At 36.7% G+C, this 20,966-nt stretch overlaps 2 protein-coding genes across 4 annotated transcripts in view; one reads left to right on the top strand and one right to left on the bottom strand.

Moving 5' to 3' along the window:
* Positions 1-16,849, bottom strand: part of SUPT3H (SPT3 homolog, SAGA and STAGA complex component) — a gene marked incomplete at its 5' end in the record, with an annotated part of 253,155 nt that extends 236,306 nt beyond the window's left edge. For both annotated transcript variants that reach the window (XM_080616207.1, XM_080616208.1), the window contains one exon: positions 16,755-16,849. In XM_080616207.1, the coding sequence (XP_080472333.1) occupies positions 16,755-16,849 (95 nt within the window). The remainder of the gene's footprint in view (positions 1-16,754) is intronic.
* RUNX2 (RUNX family transcription factor 2) overlaps positions 1-20,966 on the top strand; it is a gene marked incomplete at both ends in the record, with an annotated part of 224,263 nt that overhangs the window by 17,159 nt on the left and 186,138 nt on the right. The gene's annotated exons all lie outside the window — the stretch shown is intronic.

Raw genomic sequence — 20,966 nt, 5'->3', positions numbered from 1 at the left:
TGAAAGCACCTGAATATTAGCTTTGCAAAAAAAAAAAAAGGGGGGGGGGGAAGAAGTGTACATCCTAATTGTAAGAATATACTGAACAGGGGGCATTTTTTACACTGCATATTCCTTGGGGCCTACAAGGATGCTGGAGAGGGACTCTTCACTAGGGACTGTAGCGATAGGACAAGGGGTAATGGGTTAAAACTGAAACAGGGGAAGTTTAGATTGGATATAAGGAGGAAGTTCTTTACTGAGAGGGTGGTGAGGCACTGGAATGGGTTGCCCAGGGAGGTTGTGAATGCTCCATCCCTGGTGGTGTTCAAGGCCATGCTGGACAGAGCTTTGGTTTAGTGTGAGGTGTCCCTGCCCATGGCAGGGGGGTTGGAACTAGATGATCCTAAGGTCCTTTCCAACCCTAACTATTCTATGATTCTAAAAGAGAAAACTCAAACTCAACAAAAAGTTACACGGTAGGCTTCATCCTGCTTCAGTAACAGATAACAGCTGAACTGTCAGCGTAACTAGCTAGGTAAGTTATGTTTATAGCTGCTTTTTTTTGCAGGCGGATGTCAGAAATGGCTAAAGGACTCAATGACTTCTCTGCCGAGTGGTGCTGTTCTGGTTCAGATAAATGTTAAAATTTTTTAGGGGGGACGGGTTGTGGAAGTGGGTTCCATCTCTGGTTAAGGATTACCCCTTGCAAAATTTAAAAAGCAGGACAGATTTCTGAGAACTGATAGCCCTGTGGATAAATTATTTTTTAGCCTTTCAACTCTACTGATTCGAATTTAGACCACCTTACTTTGACTTTTAAATCAAGTGGATTACTTTAACATAGAGGTCCTAACCAAGACTTGGAAGACATGACTCCAATTCTTAATTCGAGACTGATTATACCAAGCCCCATGGTTAAGAAGATACAGACACTCATACAGATACCTCTAGCAGTAGTCTCAAGTCTCAAAAGCTGAGACATACTGATAAGGTGAAAGACTGCACTAATTCATTCATCATCACCTCTGAGGAAAAAATACTTGGCTTTTTCATTTGATAAAAAAATAAAGGTGACTTACATGTTGTTGCATGAATTATAAGCAAGCATATCAGAAAAACTTCAGTTATATAAATTGTAACTACAGTACTATGTGCAAAAATTAAACTGCAGAGTTTTAAAGTGTGTTGACCCTTCTCACTCCTTCAGCCCAAAACCTACTTATTTCGGTGGGGTTTTCTCAGATTTGGGATTTTTTTTCAGTTTAAAGCTTCCTGCAATATTTTTTCATAGAATCATAGAATAGTTAGGGTTGGAAAGGACCTTAAGATCATCTAGTTCCAACCCCCCTGCCATGGGCAGGGACATCCCACACTAAACCATATCACCCAAGGCCTCATCCAACCTAGCCTTGAACACTGCCTAGGATGGAGCATTCACAACCTCCCTGGGCAACCCATTCCAGTGCCTCACCACCCTCTCAATAAAGAATTTCTTCCTTAGATCCAATCTAAACTTCCCCTGTTTAAGTTGGAACCCGTTACCTCTTGTCCTGTCACTACAGTCCCTGATGAAGAGTCCATCCCCAGCATCCTTGTAGGCCCCCTTCAGATACTGGAAGGCTGCTATGAAGTCTCCACGCAGCCTTCTCTTCTCCAGGCTGAACAGACCCAACTTTCTCAGCCTGTCTCCATACGGGAGGTGCTCCACTCCCCTGATCATCCTCGTGGCCCTCCTCTGGACTTGTTCCAACACTTCCATGTCCTTTTCATGTTGAGGACACCAGAACTGCACACAATACTCCAAGTGAGGTCTCACAAGAGCAGAGTAGAGGGGCAGGATCACCTCCTTCGACCTGCTGGTCACGCTCCTTTTGATGCAGCCCAGGATACGGTTGGCTTTCTGGGCTGCGAGCACACACTGAAGCCTCCTCACGTTCATTTTCTCATCAACCAACACCCCCAAGTCCTTCTCTGCAGGGCTGCTCTGAATCTCTTCTCTGCCCAACCTGTAGCTGTGCCTGGGATTGCTCCGACCCAGGTGTAGGACCTTGCACTTGGCATGGTTAAACTTCATCAGGTTGGCATCAGCCCACCTCACAAGCGTGTCAAGGTCCCTCTGGATGGCATCCCTTCCCTCCGGCGTATCAACCGAACCACACAGCTTGGTGTCATCGGCAAACTTGCTGAGGGTGCACTCAATCCCACTGTCCATGTCACCAACAAAGATGTTGAACAAGACCGGTCCCAACACCGATCCCTAAGGATCGGTGGATTTTACTCCAGCTTTGGCTGTAATAGGTGGACTGCTCTTTCAGTTTCTCAACTGCTTAAGTTATAGTTATGTTCTTATGATCGCCACTAAAATATTCCCAATATCTTTGTTTCATCTACAAGAAAGTATTTCACCAATCACAAAAACACATTCATGAATATTACCTCTTCTGTAGTACTGAAGAAGCAGCAGCTGCTCTTCATGCTTTTATCACCCTACATTTAAAGCAACAAAAGACTATCAAAATACCAGTGCCAGCTACCATCAGCTGAAGATGTTAGCTTTTCAGTTCAGTGCATGTGAATTGTTAGTGATGCTAGCTACCAACACTTGTCTTTAATAGTAGATGCTTATACAAGAAACATGTGGCATGCATGGAAAGCCAGATGGCAAACACATCACACGTAGCAAATAGTGGTACAAATAAAAAAAAGCCTAATTCCTATTTTATTTGTACTGAATAAGACAACTATCTTCACTTGTGTGTCAATGGAGGAAACAGTGTTGCCAACAGAAAAAAATCAGACACCCTTAAAGATATCAAACACATTTCAATTTATCACCCACATCAGACTAGAGAATGCTTTATTAACTCAGATAAAGAGAAGACAAAAGTCTCTGTTTAAATGGTGTCCAGGAGTTTCTGCTAGGGGCCTCAATTTTCAACAGATAGTCTTATGACCTGTTTCAAAAGGACCGTAATGATAAATCAATTAATATCTGTCCCTCAAACCCTATGCTGCTACATAGAGAAGTCTTTTTAAGAAAGAAATTAAATGCCCCTTATATGGCTCCTCAATCAATGTTTAAGTAAGAAATTTTCAAAATTTTGTCTATTTTTCTGAGTTAATGTGAACATTAAAAAAATAGCAAGTGGTTTGGACTTTTGATTTTTATCTTTCCTAAGAATTCAAAGATGAATATTGCCATCCTAACCCCAGCTCCAGAAATATACTTAACTTTGACTATTCAAACACTGAAACATTTTTTCAGAAATCATTCTGTAATTCATTAGAAAAAACCTCTTAAGAGTTTCATCTCTCCTTCTATAAATTGATCACTTATTTTTCAGTGATCTGAACCACAGCACAACTCAATGGATGCTGAGTTGTCACTGGGCACATAACTAGAGCAGCATGTTCAGGGTCCTACTTGGACAGGCAGAGCAGAAGATCCTGCCAGTTCAAACTCAACAGGCAGAACTTGTTTTAATATATTTCTTTCCAAAAGAGAGTCTCATTCTTGGAGGAACAAACCTGGCATTTAATAGGAAATATAGAAGTTGGTCAACTAGCTGCAGAGCCTTTCTCTTGCAAGTGACCAGATATGCATCTATCCCTGTTTGACATGTATTAAAGCTGGTTTAGTTTAGTAGATTTTCAGTATTCACTTCATTGGACTACTTAAGTGCACTTTCAGTTCAGCAGGCATAAGCAGATCTAGAAGTGCCTAGTCCAGGATCAATAGCATTTGTGTAACTTCCTTAATACATTGTATTTGGAGACAGTCAGCATTTATGCCTCTGCAGTTTTCTAAGCTGATTTGCATACAGGTAAATTTAATTACATTATTTGTATTACATGTTTCAGAGTTACATAAAATTTTATTTCTGCAACTGATCTGTCCACTATCAAAAACAAAACTGGAATTACTGGGACATTTAGCAGATGCTTAGGAAATTAAACAGATAACAATATTTTTGTGCATTGAAAAATAAAGCAAAAGACTACTATGACCATCTTCAAAAAGTTAACATTCCCCTCCTAGTAGGTAATATAGAGAAAGCTGATTTATATCAAAGCTTACAATATGAAGTTATGCTCAATTCTATGGTTCTCACAGTCATACAATCATAGAATCACAGAATGGTTTGGGTTGGAAGGGACTTTAAAGCTCATTCAGTTCAAATCCCCTGCCATGGGCAGGGACACCTTCCACCAGACCACGTTGCTCCAAGCCCCGTCCAACCCGACGTTGAACACTGTCAGGGACGAGGCAGCCACAGCTTCTCTGGGCAACCTGTGTCAGTGTCTCACCACCCTCGCAGTGAAGAACTTCATCCTAATACCTAATCTAAATCTCTTTCATCTTACAGCCATTCCCCCTTGTCCTGTCTCTATGTGTTCTTGTCAAAAGCCCCTCTACAGCTTTCTTGCAGGCCCCTTTAGGTACTGGAAGCTGCTCTAAGATCTCCCTGGAGCCTTCTCTTCTCCAGGTTTAACAACCTGGAGAAGAGCCTGTCTCTACAGGAGAGGTGCGCCAGCCCTCTTTACAATCTTTACAAAGACAACATGATAAAGTCTTAGTCAATAACAACCCCCTTGTATCAGCACACCATAACTAATACATGCTTTCTCTTTTTTAAACTCTATAAATACACACACAAACGTGCAGATATTACAAAACAAACCCCCCACACTAATTTTTTATACTACCCGCTATATTACTACTATTAAGTCTTCACCATAGAGACTAAGTCAAGAGACAAAGTTACTTGTAAGCCTTCACTGCTATTTACTGAACTGCCTTACCTAATTATTAGGTGAAATATAACTGTAGGAGAGAGATCTGGCTGGAATGAATCTGCCAACTATACAGTTACACATTCAATTTAAAGTTATTAAGTGAGGAACAAAACACTTAACTTCTTTAGGTAGTTTTTTTGAGGTATAGAGGGATGTTAAGGAAAATGCATTCTTGCACATCAACCTCTTCCTGCATACTAATATTTTTATTCCCATGTTTCTCCCTAGATAGCTAGACAAATAGATTAATATTAACTGGAAGTCAGCAAAATGTTATGCTTGTATACAAGCCCAAATATACATGTGCACAGAAAGAAACAGACAGAAATTATTTTCATTTAAACATCATTTTTTCCCCTAAAAAGAAGGAGGAACAGAAGAGTAATTTTTCACCCTTTCAATATTTTATCAAGTCTCCAGGTTTGCTCTAACTCCCTACTTAATAAAAGAAGAAGTCTTTCAAAAAAAACTTCAGCAGTGTAGCAGACATATAAAATAAACTCCAGTTTTAACAGCAGCACAAAACTTTTTATCATAACTGAGAAGCAGGTCTGTAAAATAGTAATTATCAATTATTCAAATAAGTGTTTAAAAAATTAGAAACAGACAACGAAGAATGGTTGGGGGAGGGGGGAGAGATTAGCTTTAAATCATTTTTTTTTCAGGGAAATATGCAAAATTACTCCAATGCCTACATTTTAAAAATACAGACTTGCAGTAGCTTTGCGGTACAGCAGAAAAAGTAGTCATAGGTATGGAGTCACATACTAAACCACATTGATACATACCTTCCATAAAGACTATACACTTTCTCCTCTTAACTTGGCTAGCAAAAGGGACTTTCCAGAAAATCAAAATTTAATATTATTTAGTAATTTTAGATGCTGCTTAATATTAAGGTCTAGTCCACATTTAAAAGTTTTTTCCAGAGTAATTACACTAGCTCAGCTATACTGGAAAAAGCAGTTTACTACTGTAGGCTATAGCAGTCAAACATGGTAGACTATAAAATAAGAAGACATTTTTCTCATATAGTTGTGGAGCAATCTGATCTAAGGTCTGAAACAGGTACGTTGGACCAGTTACCTCCAGAAGTCCCTTCCAACCTACTTTTTTCTATGATTCCATTCTACAGTATTATTATTTAACTGGTGCAGAAATACTGCCAAACTGTTGAGAATGAGCATGTGTGTGCACGCATGTGTTTGGACCCATTTAAACGAAAACCTATATAATATGAGCACACCAAAAAAAGCACAGCCCTTCCCCTCAGGTTCTTGATTTCCTATGAATAACTCAGAATATAAAAACTACACAACAACTAAAAACGACAAGCTTGGATTAGGGGGGAGTTACCTTATTTGTACAATTAACAGGATCTTTTTCTAATACAAAAGTATTCATATTTTTAATAGGAAAAAATAGTTTGCCTTGAAATTCATTATTTGTTCTCTCCCACACTGAAAATGACCAGTTACATTTATTCACATCTGTGGAAATATTTTTCCCCCATTAGGTTTTTTGTCCCTTTTTTTTTGTTTCTCATCAGTGTATACACATCAGATGTTTACGCTATCTTGCTGTTCTTCGTGAAAAGAACAAATAACAGTACTTAGACTTGTACTAGATATACTGCAGGCTTTATACACAAACACGGAGTCAAATATAACCTGATTCATAATGAAGTATTACTATAGTTTCAAAATGGATAGTCATGCTTTATTTCAGGACCAAAATATACTCCTTCAAGATATTTTATCCAAATGACTCTGAATCATAGCTAAAGGAAAACAACAGGACATCTGCTAGCAATGTAACATTGGTACAAAATTAAATGAGTACTTAACACATTGTCCTTTCCAGGGTCACAGTACTGCCTACTACGTGTCTATAGTTTTTCTTCTTGTTTCAGGGGGTATGACTGTGTCATGGCTGTTGCCTTTTTAAGTAAGAAAAGGACTCACTCATAAGCAAGCCAGTGCTTCTTCAGAAATACTCATTCAGTCTAGAAACGGAGGATGATTCAAAACCACAACTACTCAATTTTCTAAAGGTTGTACAAATCATGTTGGGGGAAAGGAGAGAAAAACAATCTGAGCTAAAAATAAGTAACAAAGAAACATTATCGTTCAGAGAAGGGTACCTTAGGTCAGAAGCTGCTGCTTTTTAACACCATAAAGTGCTTACAGCTTTCTGTCGGAAAACTGAAGCAGAAAAAAAAAGTCGCCAAATCAGGAGGGCAAATAAGCTGTTTGCTCAGCATTTTCTGTAAAAAAACCCAGACTTTAAGCATAAACTACATGTTCTGAGTAGCGATGGGTTTCTTAAGCTAAAAAAGCTCATCATTGCTTAAGAACCCAACAACATTATTTTACAGAATAAACTAATACATGCCATTAGACTATTCTCCCTCTTTTCCTTTCCCTGCCCCCTGCCCACTTAGCCATCAGCCTTACTGACATCTCTGCCATCCAGTTAGACCACAACTGCTAAATTATTATTATTTACCATTTCTATAGTCAAACTAAAAGAAGCATTATTCAGCTATTTCATATCATGGGGGAAGGGGAAGGAGGGCTGTCCCATCTAATCACTGCAACACCTTAGTGCATCATCATAGAAGGTCCTACAAAAATACACAAAAAGACCAAATGCTGGTCTATGGGATTTAAAATCAATTTAATAAAAAGAGTGAGATTTAATATGTAATATACTATATATACATATTATGTACATAAAAGTCAACTGGAAAAACAAGTAGAGTAACCTAACAGAAATTAAAAGCATGATAAAGCCACTTATACACTTTGTTTTATTGTAAAAAATTGATAGTGTCACTTAATTATAAAGTGCTAGAAACTATGCAGGAGGAAAAGTTATTTACTCTATTATTTAGGTGATTTATTGTAAATCCAGAGCCAGTGTGGGATTTGAAGATAAGCCAATCACATTACAGACCAATTTAGGGAGAACGTCACAATCTAAATTACTATGTTGAACTCACAATGATAGAGAAAAACACATAAACACATCTCTCTAACCACTAAGGGTTATCTTGTACCTCTGAAGAGATAGCCGTGTACCCAGGGAGAGTTCTGCATCAGCCCAATAAACCTGGGAGAGATTATACAACCCTTGTGCCTTAGGAGAGACGGTAAATATAGCTCTCCAAAGCCATGGATCAGATAGCTGAATGAGCCAGAAATAGCGAAATAGCACCTGGAGGATAAAAACACTCCTACTTAGCTACCTAGGACAAAGTGCAATCTGCAGTTTCCTTCTACTCCTTCTAAATCTGGTCACTTATGTACATTCTAACTGTCAATTTTCAACAAATTATCTGACTCAACTGGAAATAATTCCATGGGGTTGAATAGCTTCAGAAGAATGAAAAAGCCAATAGTAATTATAACATCTATCTCCCTACTTTTCTGTATGGATGAATAATGTTCTATCAAAACATTGCATGCTGACACGTACAATCTGTGCTGTCAAATTAAATGTGACTAGAAGAAATAAACTGAGATTACAAGTTATGCAAGCAGCTGCAGTTTGAAGACTTCAGCAGTTAAGAACAGACACATCTGCCAGTTATGGTCATAACTGTAGTTAAACTGGATTTTCAGGTTCAGTCTGCTAGAATTAATGTACTACATCATTACACTGGGGAAAACAGTAGAAAATGCTGAACTTGATTAATGTATTCTTTTATAGCTTAATCAGTGTTTCGTTACAATACATGTATGTCTTCATTTAAGTAGGACAGATCACTTCCAAATTTTAAAATCTTTTACTTAGGTATTAGATGTTACCCTAAAGCAACTTGTCAAAACCTGAAGCCAGAAGGTTTCAGAAATCTAAGCTCAGAATCCTGGAACCATATACCTTAAAATATTTCAACTCAAAATTTCAAACACAGGATCTACTCGAGAAGTTGTATTCCTCTCAGAACAAACTGAGTAGAACTGTATGCATCGTAACCTTACTCAGAGGGGCTCTTCTCATACTTACCAAAACTGATTTCACAAATAAACTCCAAAACCTACATTAACTTTGAACTGGCAAAAGAAAAATATGGTACTGGTAGAGCAGAAATACAAGATACACATAACCCAGACTAATGCAAAACTTCAGTTAATTTTGTTTATAGTAAAAACTGCTATCCAGATTAATCTCTCCAGTATTTCCTCATAAAAACATCCCTCATATTTCTTTTGCAAACTTTCTGAGTACGAATGTAATTTTGAAATTAGTTACAGGAATGTTCCTTCCTAAGTCTGTAGAGACTCAGTGATTTATTTGCTCTATGTAAAAGACTGACTGCGTCCTACTACATACATTAAGATCCTCCATTGCCTTTTGTCCCTACATAAATAGAGACAGGATACTCAACAACAAAAACAAGAGAGAAGTGAGAGATAAAACAAGTGTATTTCAGATATGATGTTTGATACTAATAAGGCTAAAGTTCAGGCTGTCTTTCACATGAGCTCTGCTACAAAAGGTAAAATGAAACTGCAGAATTACAAAAGTGAGGTCTGAAATAACTGCATTTTAAAACACAGTACAAAAATGTGGTAGCCCGAAAGAATTAATTTTCAAATAGCTTTTTTAAAACTCACTCCATTTTCAGCTCTTGCATCTTTTAGCACCAGTTGTGCAAACCCTATTACGCCTCCTCAGCAAAATCCTGTTGGGCTAAGCACTGTACACTGACAAGACTCTGCCTTTAAAAGCTTAAAAATATATCACATCACCTGCAGAAAGAGCAATAGTGTTTTCCCTCTCTCTAATCAATGTCCTTCCTATACTGCGTCCTACCTATAAAAGGAAAACTTAGTTCTACTAGTTTTCTATCTCATAGCACTCTTGCCTGATGTATTTAATGAGGTAGATGAAAAAAGCAACACACTGTCTGATAAACAAGTACCGTATCTGCTGCCACTGCCCTTCCATTGTTTCTCCGCTCTTTAGCAGAGATGGGGGAGTGTTCTATGCATGCTTGTAGAGAAGGATTTCAGCTCAGTAGGCTAAAATGGTTATTTTTGAACAATGCAATCTCAGCACAATTCTGGGTTCAAATATGGTAAACAAGTATGGGACAGAATGGAGAAATTCTTTACAATCCCAAATTACAGTTTGGTTAACCAAAGTGGTCTCTCAGCCAGGTCATTACTGCTGTTTTCCTCTACTATCATTCCAAACAAACTATCCAAAGTCAGATGATTTTACTGATCAGACTCAAAGCAAAGAGGGATAAGTATACGATCAACCAACGCCATAAGGTAACAGTCATAATGGGGTTATGTGAGTACTACCCTACCTCACCATACAGTAAGATAAAAAAAATTAATATTCAACTCAAGCATACGGTCATTGTGTGTTGCATGCTAGATAAATTCTGGATGATTTTATTAAAAACAATCATCTAGACTGTCTATTCAGCATAACTGCCTAGTCACTATAATCATTTACTTGTTTAAAGTAGAATCACGGTCTGCATGTGCTCTGCATTCCAAGAATCCTAAGACATATGAAAGCCAACACTCTAAAAACTCTCTTCTTCCCAGGGAAGAACTGAACCTGGCATAAGGGGAAACCTCATGAGGAACCTGGCATGAGGGGAATGGCAGCTTTTGTATTAATGCTTATATCTGCCTCACAAGAGTAAGTCAAGCTTATACATTTGGGTATGATGAAAAAACAAAACAAGCAAAAAAAAAAACAAACAACAAAACAAACCTACACATAGAAACACAGAATAATCAAGGCCATGGTTTAACAACTGCAAACTGGACTTAGCAGCAACAAAACCCATTGTCAAAAAGAATAACAAAAAAATAAAATGTTTTGAAAACTAGGATAACAAAATCAAATGTGCATCAAAAATCAGGCTAACAGCTGAAAAGAATGACAGATTTTAGATAAGAGCTAGAAATCAGAGAATGCAGTTTAAAACATTAAATCATATAATAAGTAACTTTAGATAAAATATTCAAGAGTAAATTACGTCTTGCAGACAGCATACAATGCATATTGTGTTTGATTTTTAGTTAGCATGTAATCTGAATGACTCAAAGTAGTTAGATTATAATTATTCTGATATTCACAACTGGATTAACACACAAGCATGAGCCAATCTGGCAAAGTACAGCTGTATAAATCACAACATTTCTTTAATGTTACATATGGTGTACATTTCTTCAGCAGCGAGCAGCAAGTCCCCTGAGCTTTCTAACTGATAAGAAAACACTATTTTAGCATACATAAGCACTGCTGCCATCAAACAACATTTGCACTTCTGTATTTGAAAAGAAATTAAACATCTGATACTAGAAGAAAACAGTGAGATCTTCCAGAGCATTCAGTGCTGAACAAACTGTAATCCAACTCAAGTCAGCAGGGGTTATCCAAATACATCACTGGGAGAAAAGATTAGTTCAGAGACCATACTTTTGATAATTTCTCTCACATTCCAAAATTTAGAATGTTATTCCTTAAGATGATGACATCTCAGAATGGATGAGAAATCCTAAATAAGTAGAAGAACCCCTAAAAATAATTTATTTGATTGATAAGGTTGCAACAGACAATAAAGAGTACATTTTATTACATCACATCATACACAGGAAAATAAAAATACCATGCAATGTAAAAGTATGCTCAACCTAGACACTCCACCAGTGACCAAAGGTCTAGAACCATTCTCTACTAGCCAGTTTGAACTCTCAAATATTACTGAAAATATTAGAATGGGAATGATCATGAACGTTGGCTCCTTTACACAGTGAAGCCCCAATGCATAAGAAATTATTACTGACAGTGCTCCAGTGTTAAGATGTCATGTTCAGCAACATACAATGCTATTCGCCATAACATTCCATTCTCTATTCCCAGAAGGATTTTGATGCAAAAGGAAAAAAGGAAATAAAAAAAGACACATATAATTGTATTAAACTCCACAGGGAAGTCTTCCATTTGTTTTCATTTTTTACACTCTGCATTCATACACATACGGGGGGTGTGAGTGTATCTCCATAGGTATGCATCTGTATATACAAATAAACAACGTCAACTTAGGACTTCTTCACCTGGTGTAGCCTTCATAAAGTTTAGAAAAGACCTTCTCTGAGATTTTTTTAGACACTTAAAGTATTCAGCTAGGAATTTTATCTCCAAAATGATTCTTCATCACTTTCTCAAACTGAGCACTCCAAGTGAAGGTAAAAAAAAAAACCCTCCCTCTTCATCTGCAAATTGTTCAAAACAAATGTTTAGACCAAAATTCACCCTATCAGTAGTGCTTATATTACAAAACAGATTACCTCAACTGAATTATGATTTCTAATAGCTACTGTGAAATCATCGCAGTTGTGAATCTACTGGGCAGAACTATAATTTGAGTGCAACTGACCTAAGGTTAGGAGTTCGTTTGGAAACAGGTTGTAGCTCAGCCAAATGAAGCTTTGTAAAACAAAGCTCAGCAAAATGCATTTTTGCAAATTATTAACACCTACTGCTGCAAGTTCTATGGTAACATAATAAAATATCCAAATACAAATAAAGGATGTAGGAGTCAAAGCAAAATCTACATAGCATTACGTTCTTTTAAAAGATTATAAGATAAATATCAAATAACTCCAAGGTCTTAACAACTGAAAGCCAAACATACCCATATAAAAGGTAGCGCACTGTAAATTGACATACGTTTCTGCGATCTGATACTTTTACTTAACTCTGTATTCCTCTTAAGGTAATTAGCATATTAAGTATTATCACCAGTTATACTTAATACTATTTACACAAGCATTAGACATCAATACAGATTTATTTTTTCCTAACAAATGCAAAAATTTATTAAAATCCATGTAAATATTTTAAATATTTTTAATGGTAAAACAACCATTTTGTTAGTAAAAAATATATATATGAAAAACTTTTACACATTTTAAGATAGTTTGTCTGAAGTATTTTACTATTTCAAGACTCCTGATTTATTTGAAAAGACAGGAAATGTATATGAAAAAATTTATAAGATTACAAAAACACAATTCTACAGAAGAATTCAGCTCATTCCCTAATGCTGTGGCTCAAAAATAGGTGTAGCGCACCTAACAGATGTAGCATATGAATAACCTCCCCACCTTAAATAGGATTTCTTACAAGCTTAACATTACATATAAATTTAAACATTCTGGAGAATCAGACCCTGACTCAACACTTACCTGCTGTAAATTATAAACGAGTCAAAGATACCACCTTCAGACTGTGAGGCATTGTTATCCACAGGCTTCTAGATCTCACTATTGGGTCATACCAATATTTGATATTCTACTTCAAAAAAGGATAGCTTCTCTGCATTCTTTCCACCTTTTAAGTCTCTACAAGAGTTCATTTTTTAACATCAGCAAAAACTACCAAATACCACTCTGGAGCAGCACCCAAAGTCCCTATATGACTCATTTCTCACAAATTCACCTTCTTGCTGCACCCATTTTTTTTTATTGAGAAAGGTGAGACAAGTTGAAGTTACTCTTCCTATTACTCCCATTACTTATATGGATGATAATCCATAGGAAACAAGTGATTTTACTCAACTCCACAATAAAAAAAAAACAAACTGTGCAGTGATAGTCTCTATTTTCTTTTCCTTAAGAAAGCTGTTACCTTTTCAGCACTGTAGTTCTCCAGCCTTTACTGTTTCTCAGGATCTTAAGATGTCAGCATGCATTTGTTATAAATTGTTTAAATGGGAGAATCTGTAACTTACTAAATTATGTAGTTTATAAAAAATGTCAGCTTCTGTCAGAGCCTGGAAAGTTCTTTTAAAGGGGTAACTTCATCTTGCAGTCCTAGCCAAAAGAAACAGCTGTCTTTTTTTCTCTACATGGCTCATCCCTGGCACTTTATCATTTCAAAAGCCTCCTTTATTTATTTCCAGCAAACAATAAAAATGTAACTTTTGATGTGCTCATTACATTCAAAGAACTTCTTCACTTCCTACAAGTTTAATGAAACTGTGAAAACTGTTACTCTGAAGCACAGATGTTTGCATAATTCTCAAAGTATAACTGCACCAGTTCTGAAGCAAAAGGGAAATGTCTATTTCTTCCACTTATATGGCCAATAATAACTTTTGCATTCTGACAGAATCATGTGTATACTGGCGAGGACGGTAGTTTCAAAATACTTTATCAGGAAGTCCACAACTAAATAAAACACAGGCACTCCAGATACTGATCCAAACTGATGAACATACTTCTCTGCCTCAAACCTTGATAGACTTTTTTGTGTTTTTAAACACATTTACAGTTATTTTCACCACCAAGAACAACCCTTATATTTTCCAGTGTAGATGACTATAATAGATGTGAATAACTAAACAGAATTCCCTTGAAGGAGAGAACTAATATAGTAGAGCAAACCACTGGGTTTGTCACAAAGTACTCATCTACTTCAGAAGATTCAGGGGTTTTAAGGTCCTTTCCAACCCTAACTATCCTATGATTCAATTCACAGGAAACAGTTCATTATTATCTCATTCACATTATACTAAAAAATACTGCAGTAGAACATATCCCATGCTCCACTTAACAACAATCTAGTAGTCTCTCAAGGATGCTTAACTGAAAACAAACTGCATCTTCTACTTTTGGACAGGAAAAACTTTTACATAGAATTTAAAGGAGGCAAGTAATTCCTTTCATATCTACTGCCCATATAGCAATTCAAATCAGAAGTTGGTACATGACAGTAAAGGTAAACCAACACATGACAGAACAGGCAAGATAACATTACTCTCATGACCATTTAATCTGTGTAAAATCCTGTATCCCCTAAAAGTAGAAGGAAGTAGCCAGAGGGGACTGTTAGGAAAAGGTTGAGTGCGGCTCAACAAAGGTGTGGGACTCAGCACACAACATGGAAAAGATCTAATATTTTTCTTATTTAACATTCTTATGTCCATAACTGACCAAAACAAATAAGCAAAAAAAGCAGCTCAAATGTAGCCTGAAGTGACCGAAAGCACCTTTTTAGTCCTAAGTGAACTCCCCCACAAGTACAAAAGAAGTAAAACCAAAGAGTATCTAGTGTGATACAGCAATACTAAAATGTTAAATATTTCTATGTTGTTAAAAAGCCAAATGCAGGTTTTATGCAGGTAAGTAATTACCATCCGTAGAGGCCTGAAATACTTTAACTTCTTTACGTTATGGAAGGTAACTGGCAGAAAAATATTTATAAATATTTATAAGTATATAAATAAAAGTCGAACCTGACCATTCTTCCTATCCTAATTTTCAGTTTTTACATAATGGAAAGGGGAAGGACAGTGAAACATTTCAGATAAGACTATCTAAAAATTTTAACTCACACAAGGCTATATATTAAAAGCCACACGGAAACATACTAATAGCTATTCAACAATTAACGACCTAAAGTAAAATGACAAAAGGACAGCATCATGGTAAGCAAGAATGCACATATAATTTTAATAAATAATATTCCTCTGTCATTAAAACATAGTCATGGGTCAGAAAGTAGATGCTGGAACTGTTTTGACTTCTAAATTGCTGATTAAAAATGAATTAAAAAACATATAATGAAACAGCACCAACACAGTAAAAAGAAACTTTCAGATACTGCTAGGATCAGTGAAAACACTCAAAGATCAGTAGCCCAAAATTCCCAGTTCAGTTCATCCTTATTTACCTCAGTCTATGTTAAACAACATCATGGACAGTCTTTCAGAGCCAAGCCCTTAGTGAAAAGGGACAATGATCACCACTATCATCTTTTGAAACCATAGATTTATGTCTCAGTACTTTGGGACTAGCTTTCTCCGTTTCATTTTCAACTCTGACAAATGAACACAGAGGAAAACCTTTTAAGATGCTTTTACAATACTTCATAACAGCAAAGCTGTCTTTCATGTGCAGCTGACCTTAGCAACTGGCACACATGCGTCCTCTCCCCTCACTCCATAAGTAACATTCAGAATCTTTTTTTTTTTTTTTTAGTGTATGATTAAGCCACTACATAAGCCACTACAGCCTAGCTCTCCATCTGCAGCCTTCAGACATTAGATTTCTTTCAGGTGTAGCTTGAAACATTCTTTTAAGTGTTTGATAAATCAGAAGCACAAATCCACACAGAAACAAGCTCCTTACTCCCCCCTGCTTTTTCCCCCAATTCTGACAGAACGGTATCTCAGATACACATAGAAAAGCTAAAAAAAATGCTGTGTAGTGGTAGGTCAAACTTTCTGATGAATGTGTAGCTCTTCTACAAAACAAAGATTTGAAGTCAGCTCAGTGTAGTAAGTTACCAGTCAAGATAAAGACTTCTTCTACAAAAGGAATCCTTCTGATTATGCATGTATCTTTAAGACTGACAAAACCCACCTGTTTAAATAACATCCAAGGTTTTAGAAGCCAGAAACTACAAAATCATGTAATATCACATCTTGGAACTGGGTTTCAAAGAATCCACTGTCCATTTACAATGACAAATAACTCGGCTTTTTAACAACTTTGCATCCTATCTGCCAAAACTTAGTTATATGCACATGTTCCATATCCTGATTTCATCAGTAATATTATCTCAGCAGTCTACTTCTCTGTATTAGCACTGAAAGATGTTATTAAAAAATATTTATTTACATAAGCATATATGACAAAGGGAAGCTTAGCTTTCTTTGATGAAGGACTGAGAAACAGAGGTCTCTAAAGACATCTAATGCAATACTAAAAATGCATTTCTTTACTCAGCAGGATTTTCTCTCCTTTCAATACTCGATGTGTTTGCTATTTATCCAAGTCACCTCTGAAAGTTTTACAAATCAAAAGTAAAACGCTAACAGTTCTGTCGCTAACACCTGCTGCCTTATCATCCTTACACACACGTTCTGAGAAACCACCTAAAATATGCATAGAAAATGCAGATATTACCATGTATTTTGTCTGATTACTTACATCATACTTTGCAACTCAGGCGTAAAGCTTGTCGATTTTCTCCCACTGCTTGAAGAGGCAAGTGTTGACATCGGGCTAGCCACAGTGCTGCTCATCTGAGTAAACAAGAAATAATAACACTTACGATACTTATATTTTATGAATGTTTCACACTAGGCATTGGAAAAGGACGGAAAGCTATGGCGGTAGACTTGAACGTAAGGGCACTGCATGCAGAAAGAAGCCTGTTTGCAACACTGTGGAAAATGTGAGAGTGTTGATGTCTACCATAACCAAAGTACTAGAAACATGCACTATTTTTGAATACCCTGGAGAGGTACCCTAGGAAAAGCACTAAGATACATACATGGTATTCAGAGGCACCAGTATCTTGCTACCCAAAACATCCTCTTATATTCCTGCAACATCTTATCTCCAATGAGACTAATGGGAGTAAAGCAGAATCTCAGAAAAAGCCAGGAAAAAAAAATCAATAAGCATCGAGATCATAACTGTCCTTTCTAAAACACAAGCTTTATATGTATATATTACTTAAGTTTCTAAAACACAAATGCACTAGGAGTGGGAATTGAACATTATCATGATACTTATATGAGTGAAGGTTCTATCTTTATACGCAGTATTTTACAGCTTTTCTATGCAAACTTCTCATTAAAAAACTCCAACCGAACCCCGGACACTTCTACTCTTATTCAATGACATTAACTAATGCATCTCTTTTTTCCTCTTTAATAATATGCAAATCAAAAGGCTTTAAACAATTTCTTTTTAAAAACTAACCTAATAAAAGTCTGACAAATCAATATCTGTTTTATTATGAAAAACTCTGTAATAGGAACTTCTGTTTTTCCCTTCAAAAAAATTTTCAACAAAGAACACATCTTATAAGCCTCCTGATAACCAGGATATATTCCCACTACACTTCTTCCTCTTCTAGTTTGCTGCACACTACTAACAGTTGAGCTGCACTGCTCATTTCTTGTACTATTAATAGTAATGGTTTTAATGACAATGAAACCATGTATCAACAGTTTGATGCAAAACCTCTTAAGGGATCCTACCTTTCTCCACTCTTAAGATAGGTTTCATTTCTAAAAAACAATCTAAAACTACCAAACTAAATGACCAGATTTACATTAAAAACCATTAAAAGCATTGCAATCAATCACAAATAATATGCTTTGGTTTAAGAAAACTTGTAGTATTTTAAGTACGTAACATAAGATACCTTCAAGAAGTAAGGAAAGAATTAGTGCTTTAAAAATGCTAATGATGTAACAGCACCTGAATGAACGACAAAAATAAAAAGCTTATGCATTCTGGTAGAATCAGAGAATCATTTAGGTTGGAAGACTTGATACTAAGTTCAACCATTAGCCTAACACTGCCAACTCCACCTCTAACTCATGTCTCTAAGTGCCACATATCTAAAATACCTTTAGGGATGGTGACTCCACCACTTCCCTGGGCGGCCCGTTACAATGCTTGACAACCCTTTTAGTGAAGAATTTTTTCCCAATATCCAATCTAAACCTCCCCTGGCACAACCTGAGGCCATTTCCTCTCATCCTATTACTTGGTTACTTGGGGGAAGAGACCGACATTGCTACAACATCCTTTCCTGTAGAGAGTGATAAGGTCCTCCCTGAGCCTCCTTTTCTCAAGACTAAACAACCCCAATTCCCTCAGCCATTCCTCATGAGACTTGTTCTTCAGACTCTTCACCACTTTTATTTCCCTTCTCTGGACCCGCTCCAGCACCTCAGTGTCTGTCGTGAAGTGAGGAGCCCAGAATTGAGCACAAGATTCAAGGTGCAGCCTCACCAGTGCCCACTACAGGCGGATGATCACTTCCCTGGCCCTGCTGGCTACACTATTGCTGATACAGGCCAGGATGCCGTCTGCTTTCTTGGCTGCCTGGGCACAAGCTGTTCGTGTTCAGCTCTGTCAATCAGCACTCTCAGGTCCTTTTCCACGGAGCAGCTTTCCAGCCCCTCTTCCCCAAGCCTGCAGCATTGTACGTGGTTTTTGTGACCCAAGTGCAGGACCCGGCACTTGACCTTGTTGAACCTCAGGCAACTGGATTTAGTACGCAGACCCAGCATGTCCAAATCTTCTGTAGAGCTTTCCTACCTCAAGCAGATCAATGTTCCCAGCCAACTTGATGTCCTAAGTCATTTTTTTATTAATGCTTTTGAGTAGATTTTCACAGACTTCTGTTCATCTTCAAGCAGATTCTAATTTAGATCCCCATCCTGCAAGCACTTATGCACATGTGTAACTTTAATCAAAAAGTTTACTCCCACTGAAGTCTGATTTTAATCATATGAGTAGTTACACACCAGGCTTAAATGATGGCAGGATCCTGCAATAATCAGCAGTTACCAGAGAGTCATATAATCCAAACAGTCAAATTAGTGGGGTTTTTTAATATTTTTTTTTAACTAAAAAACTTTTATAACATGCAGGAAGGTGACAGTATTTCCAAGAAAGTTCTAGGTACACATGAAAGGGCATAAAGAGGACGCTCCAATGGTACCAGCCCAAAGATTTAGAAATTTATATGTATTTTACATATAAATATATGTATGTTCATTATTTGACTGGGACTGATTATAGAATCATAGAATAGTTAGGGTTGGAAAGGACCTTAAGATCATCTAGTTCCAACCCCCCTGCCACGGGCAGGGACATGATTCATTTTAGTAGTTTATCTATTTATACCCAATATCACAGTACCAATATTCCTAAACATAAATTAGTACAATCTTACACAGACCCCAGATAAAGTAGATAGGGGAACAGCTCAGTTAATACTTTCTAAAACAGCTATAGAAAAAGGCGTGGAACATCCTTATCGTATGTGCCTTGAAGTTTAAAAACTAAATAACATATGAAGACTAAAGGGGTTTTTTTTTGTTTTTTTGTTTTTTTTGTAAACTGCATCATGTAAAGCATATCTCTATTTTCTTTGAACATCCATGGAAATCATCTTGTTTTATCCATGTAGTTCTGATAACTTCAGAAACATTCTCCCAAAATTCCCAAGAAACATAGTACAATTCCACAGTTGCCTCCACACAGCGTAACATTTGTGATTCATGCATGTCCAATTTTGGAGTGAATACTTTTTAAAGTTCCTGTCCTCCACGTGGACAAGACCAGTTTAATTAAAAAAACTTGAAGAGTTGTACATCTGTGTGAGCATCAGCAGGTTGGAGAGCTGAAAGCTTATCAACTACTGCTTCCCTAAAAACTTGGTCTTCCTATTGCAACCAAATGATTTAACTTTCAAATCAAGCAGGTGTACAGCATTTTATTGACATAAAAAACCAACAGCTTTTTGGGCTCTGTCAAACCCTTTACAATAATTACTTCCACAGCCTACATTTTGTTTGATGGTTTAGATAATTAACTTCTTTACACATCAAAGTTCCATCGTCCGTATGTTCTATTTCCTTTCTTCCGGACATTAAAAAAAAATCTTTCAAAAGCAGAAGCACTCTCAAATCAATTTTCTTCAATAAGTACAGCTAACATGGAACTGAAAAGCCTACTGTAATCTTCAATGGGTCAATATACGGTATTTGTTTTAGCCCCGGACTGAAATGCAGCTGTTTGCCATATTCTACAAAAAGGATTCAGATGTTCAGATTAGGTCACAGATTATTTCAACATGCTGTATTTTAATCATGAACTCTAGCAAGAAAAAGATAACTTCTGATTAACATTATTTGGACTAGTAATTATGAGTTCCTACGCAAATAGCTCCAGCTTTTACAAATTCCTTTCCTATAAGTACAATATGGCAATCAAATATGTACTAAAAATATACATTAAAAGGTATATAGAATCATTAATGTAAATGTTTAAAAGCATCTACTGTATCCTCAATGCCTTTTACATTAGGGTCACAATAGAAAACAGTACTTGTTTCATAAGAATCAGCAGAACAAAGGAGTTCTCAGCTGAGGGAAACAAATTCTAAGCCATTTCTTGTCAAGTTTAGGCCCATCCTTCTCACTGAAGTAAGATACCCTGGGCAGACTTTTATTTCATAGCCGTCCCTTGTATCCAAATCAACTCTGAGATTACCAATCACACTGACGTTTGTACAATGAATAACTGATCTGCATAATCCATCTATTTATTCAAGATCTAGAGACACATATAAAAATTGAAGCTCTACTGCTCCTAAAAACTGAATTTAAA

Source organism: Psittacula echo (genome assembly GCF_963264785.1).
Source record: "Psittacula echo genome assembly, chromosome: 4".
In the NCBI taxonomy this organism is placed as follows: Eukaryota; Metazoa; Chordata; class Aves; order Psittaciformes; family Psittacidae; genus Psittacula; species Psittacula echo.
This window is presented reverse-complemented; position numbering and strand designations above follow the sequence as displayed.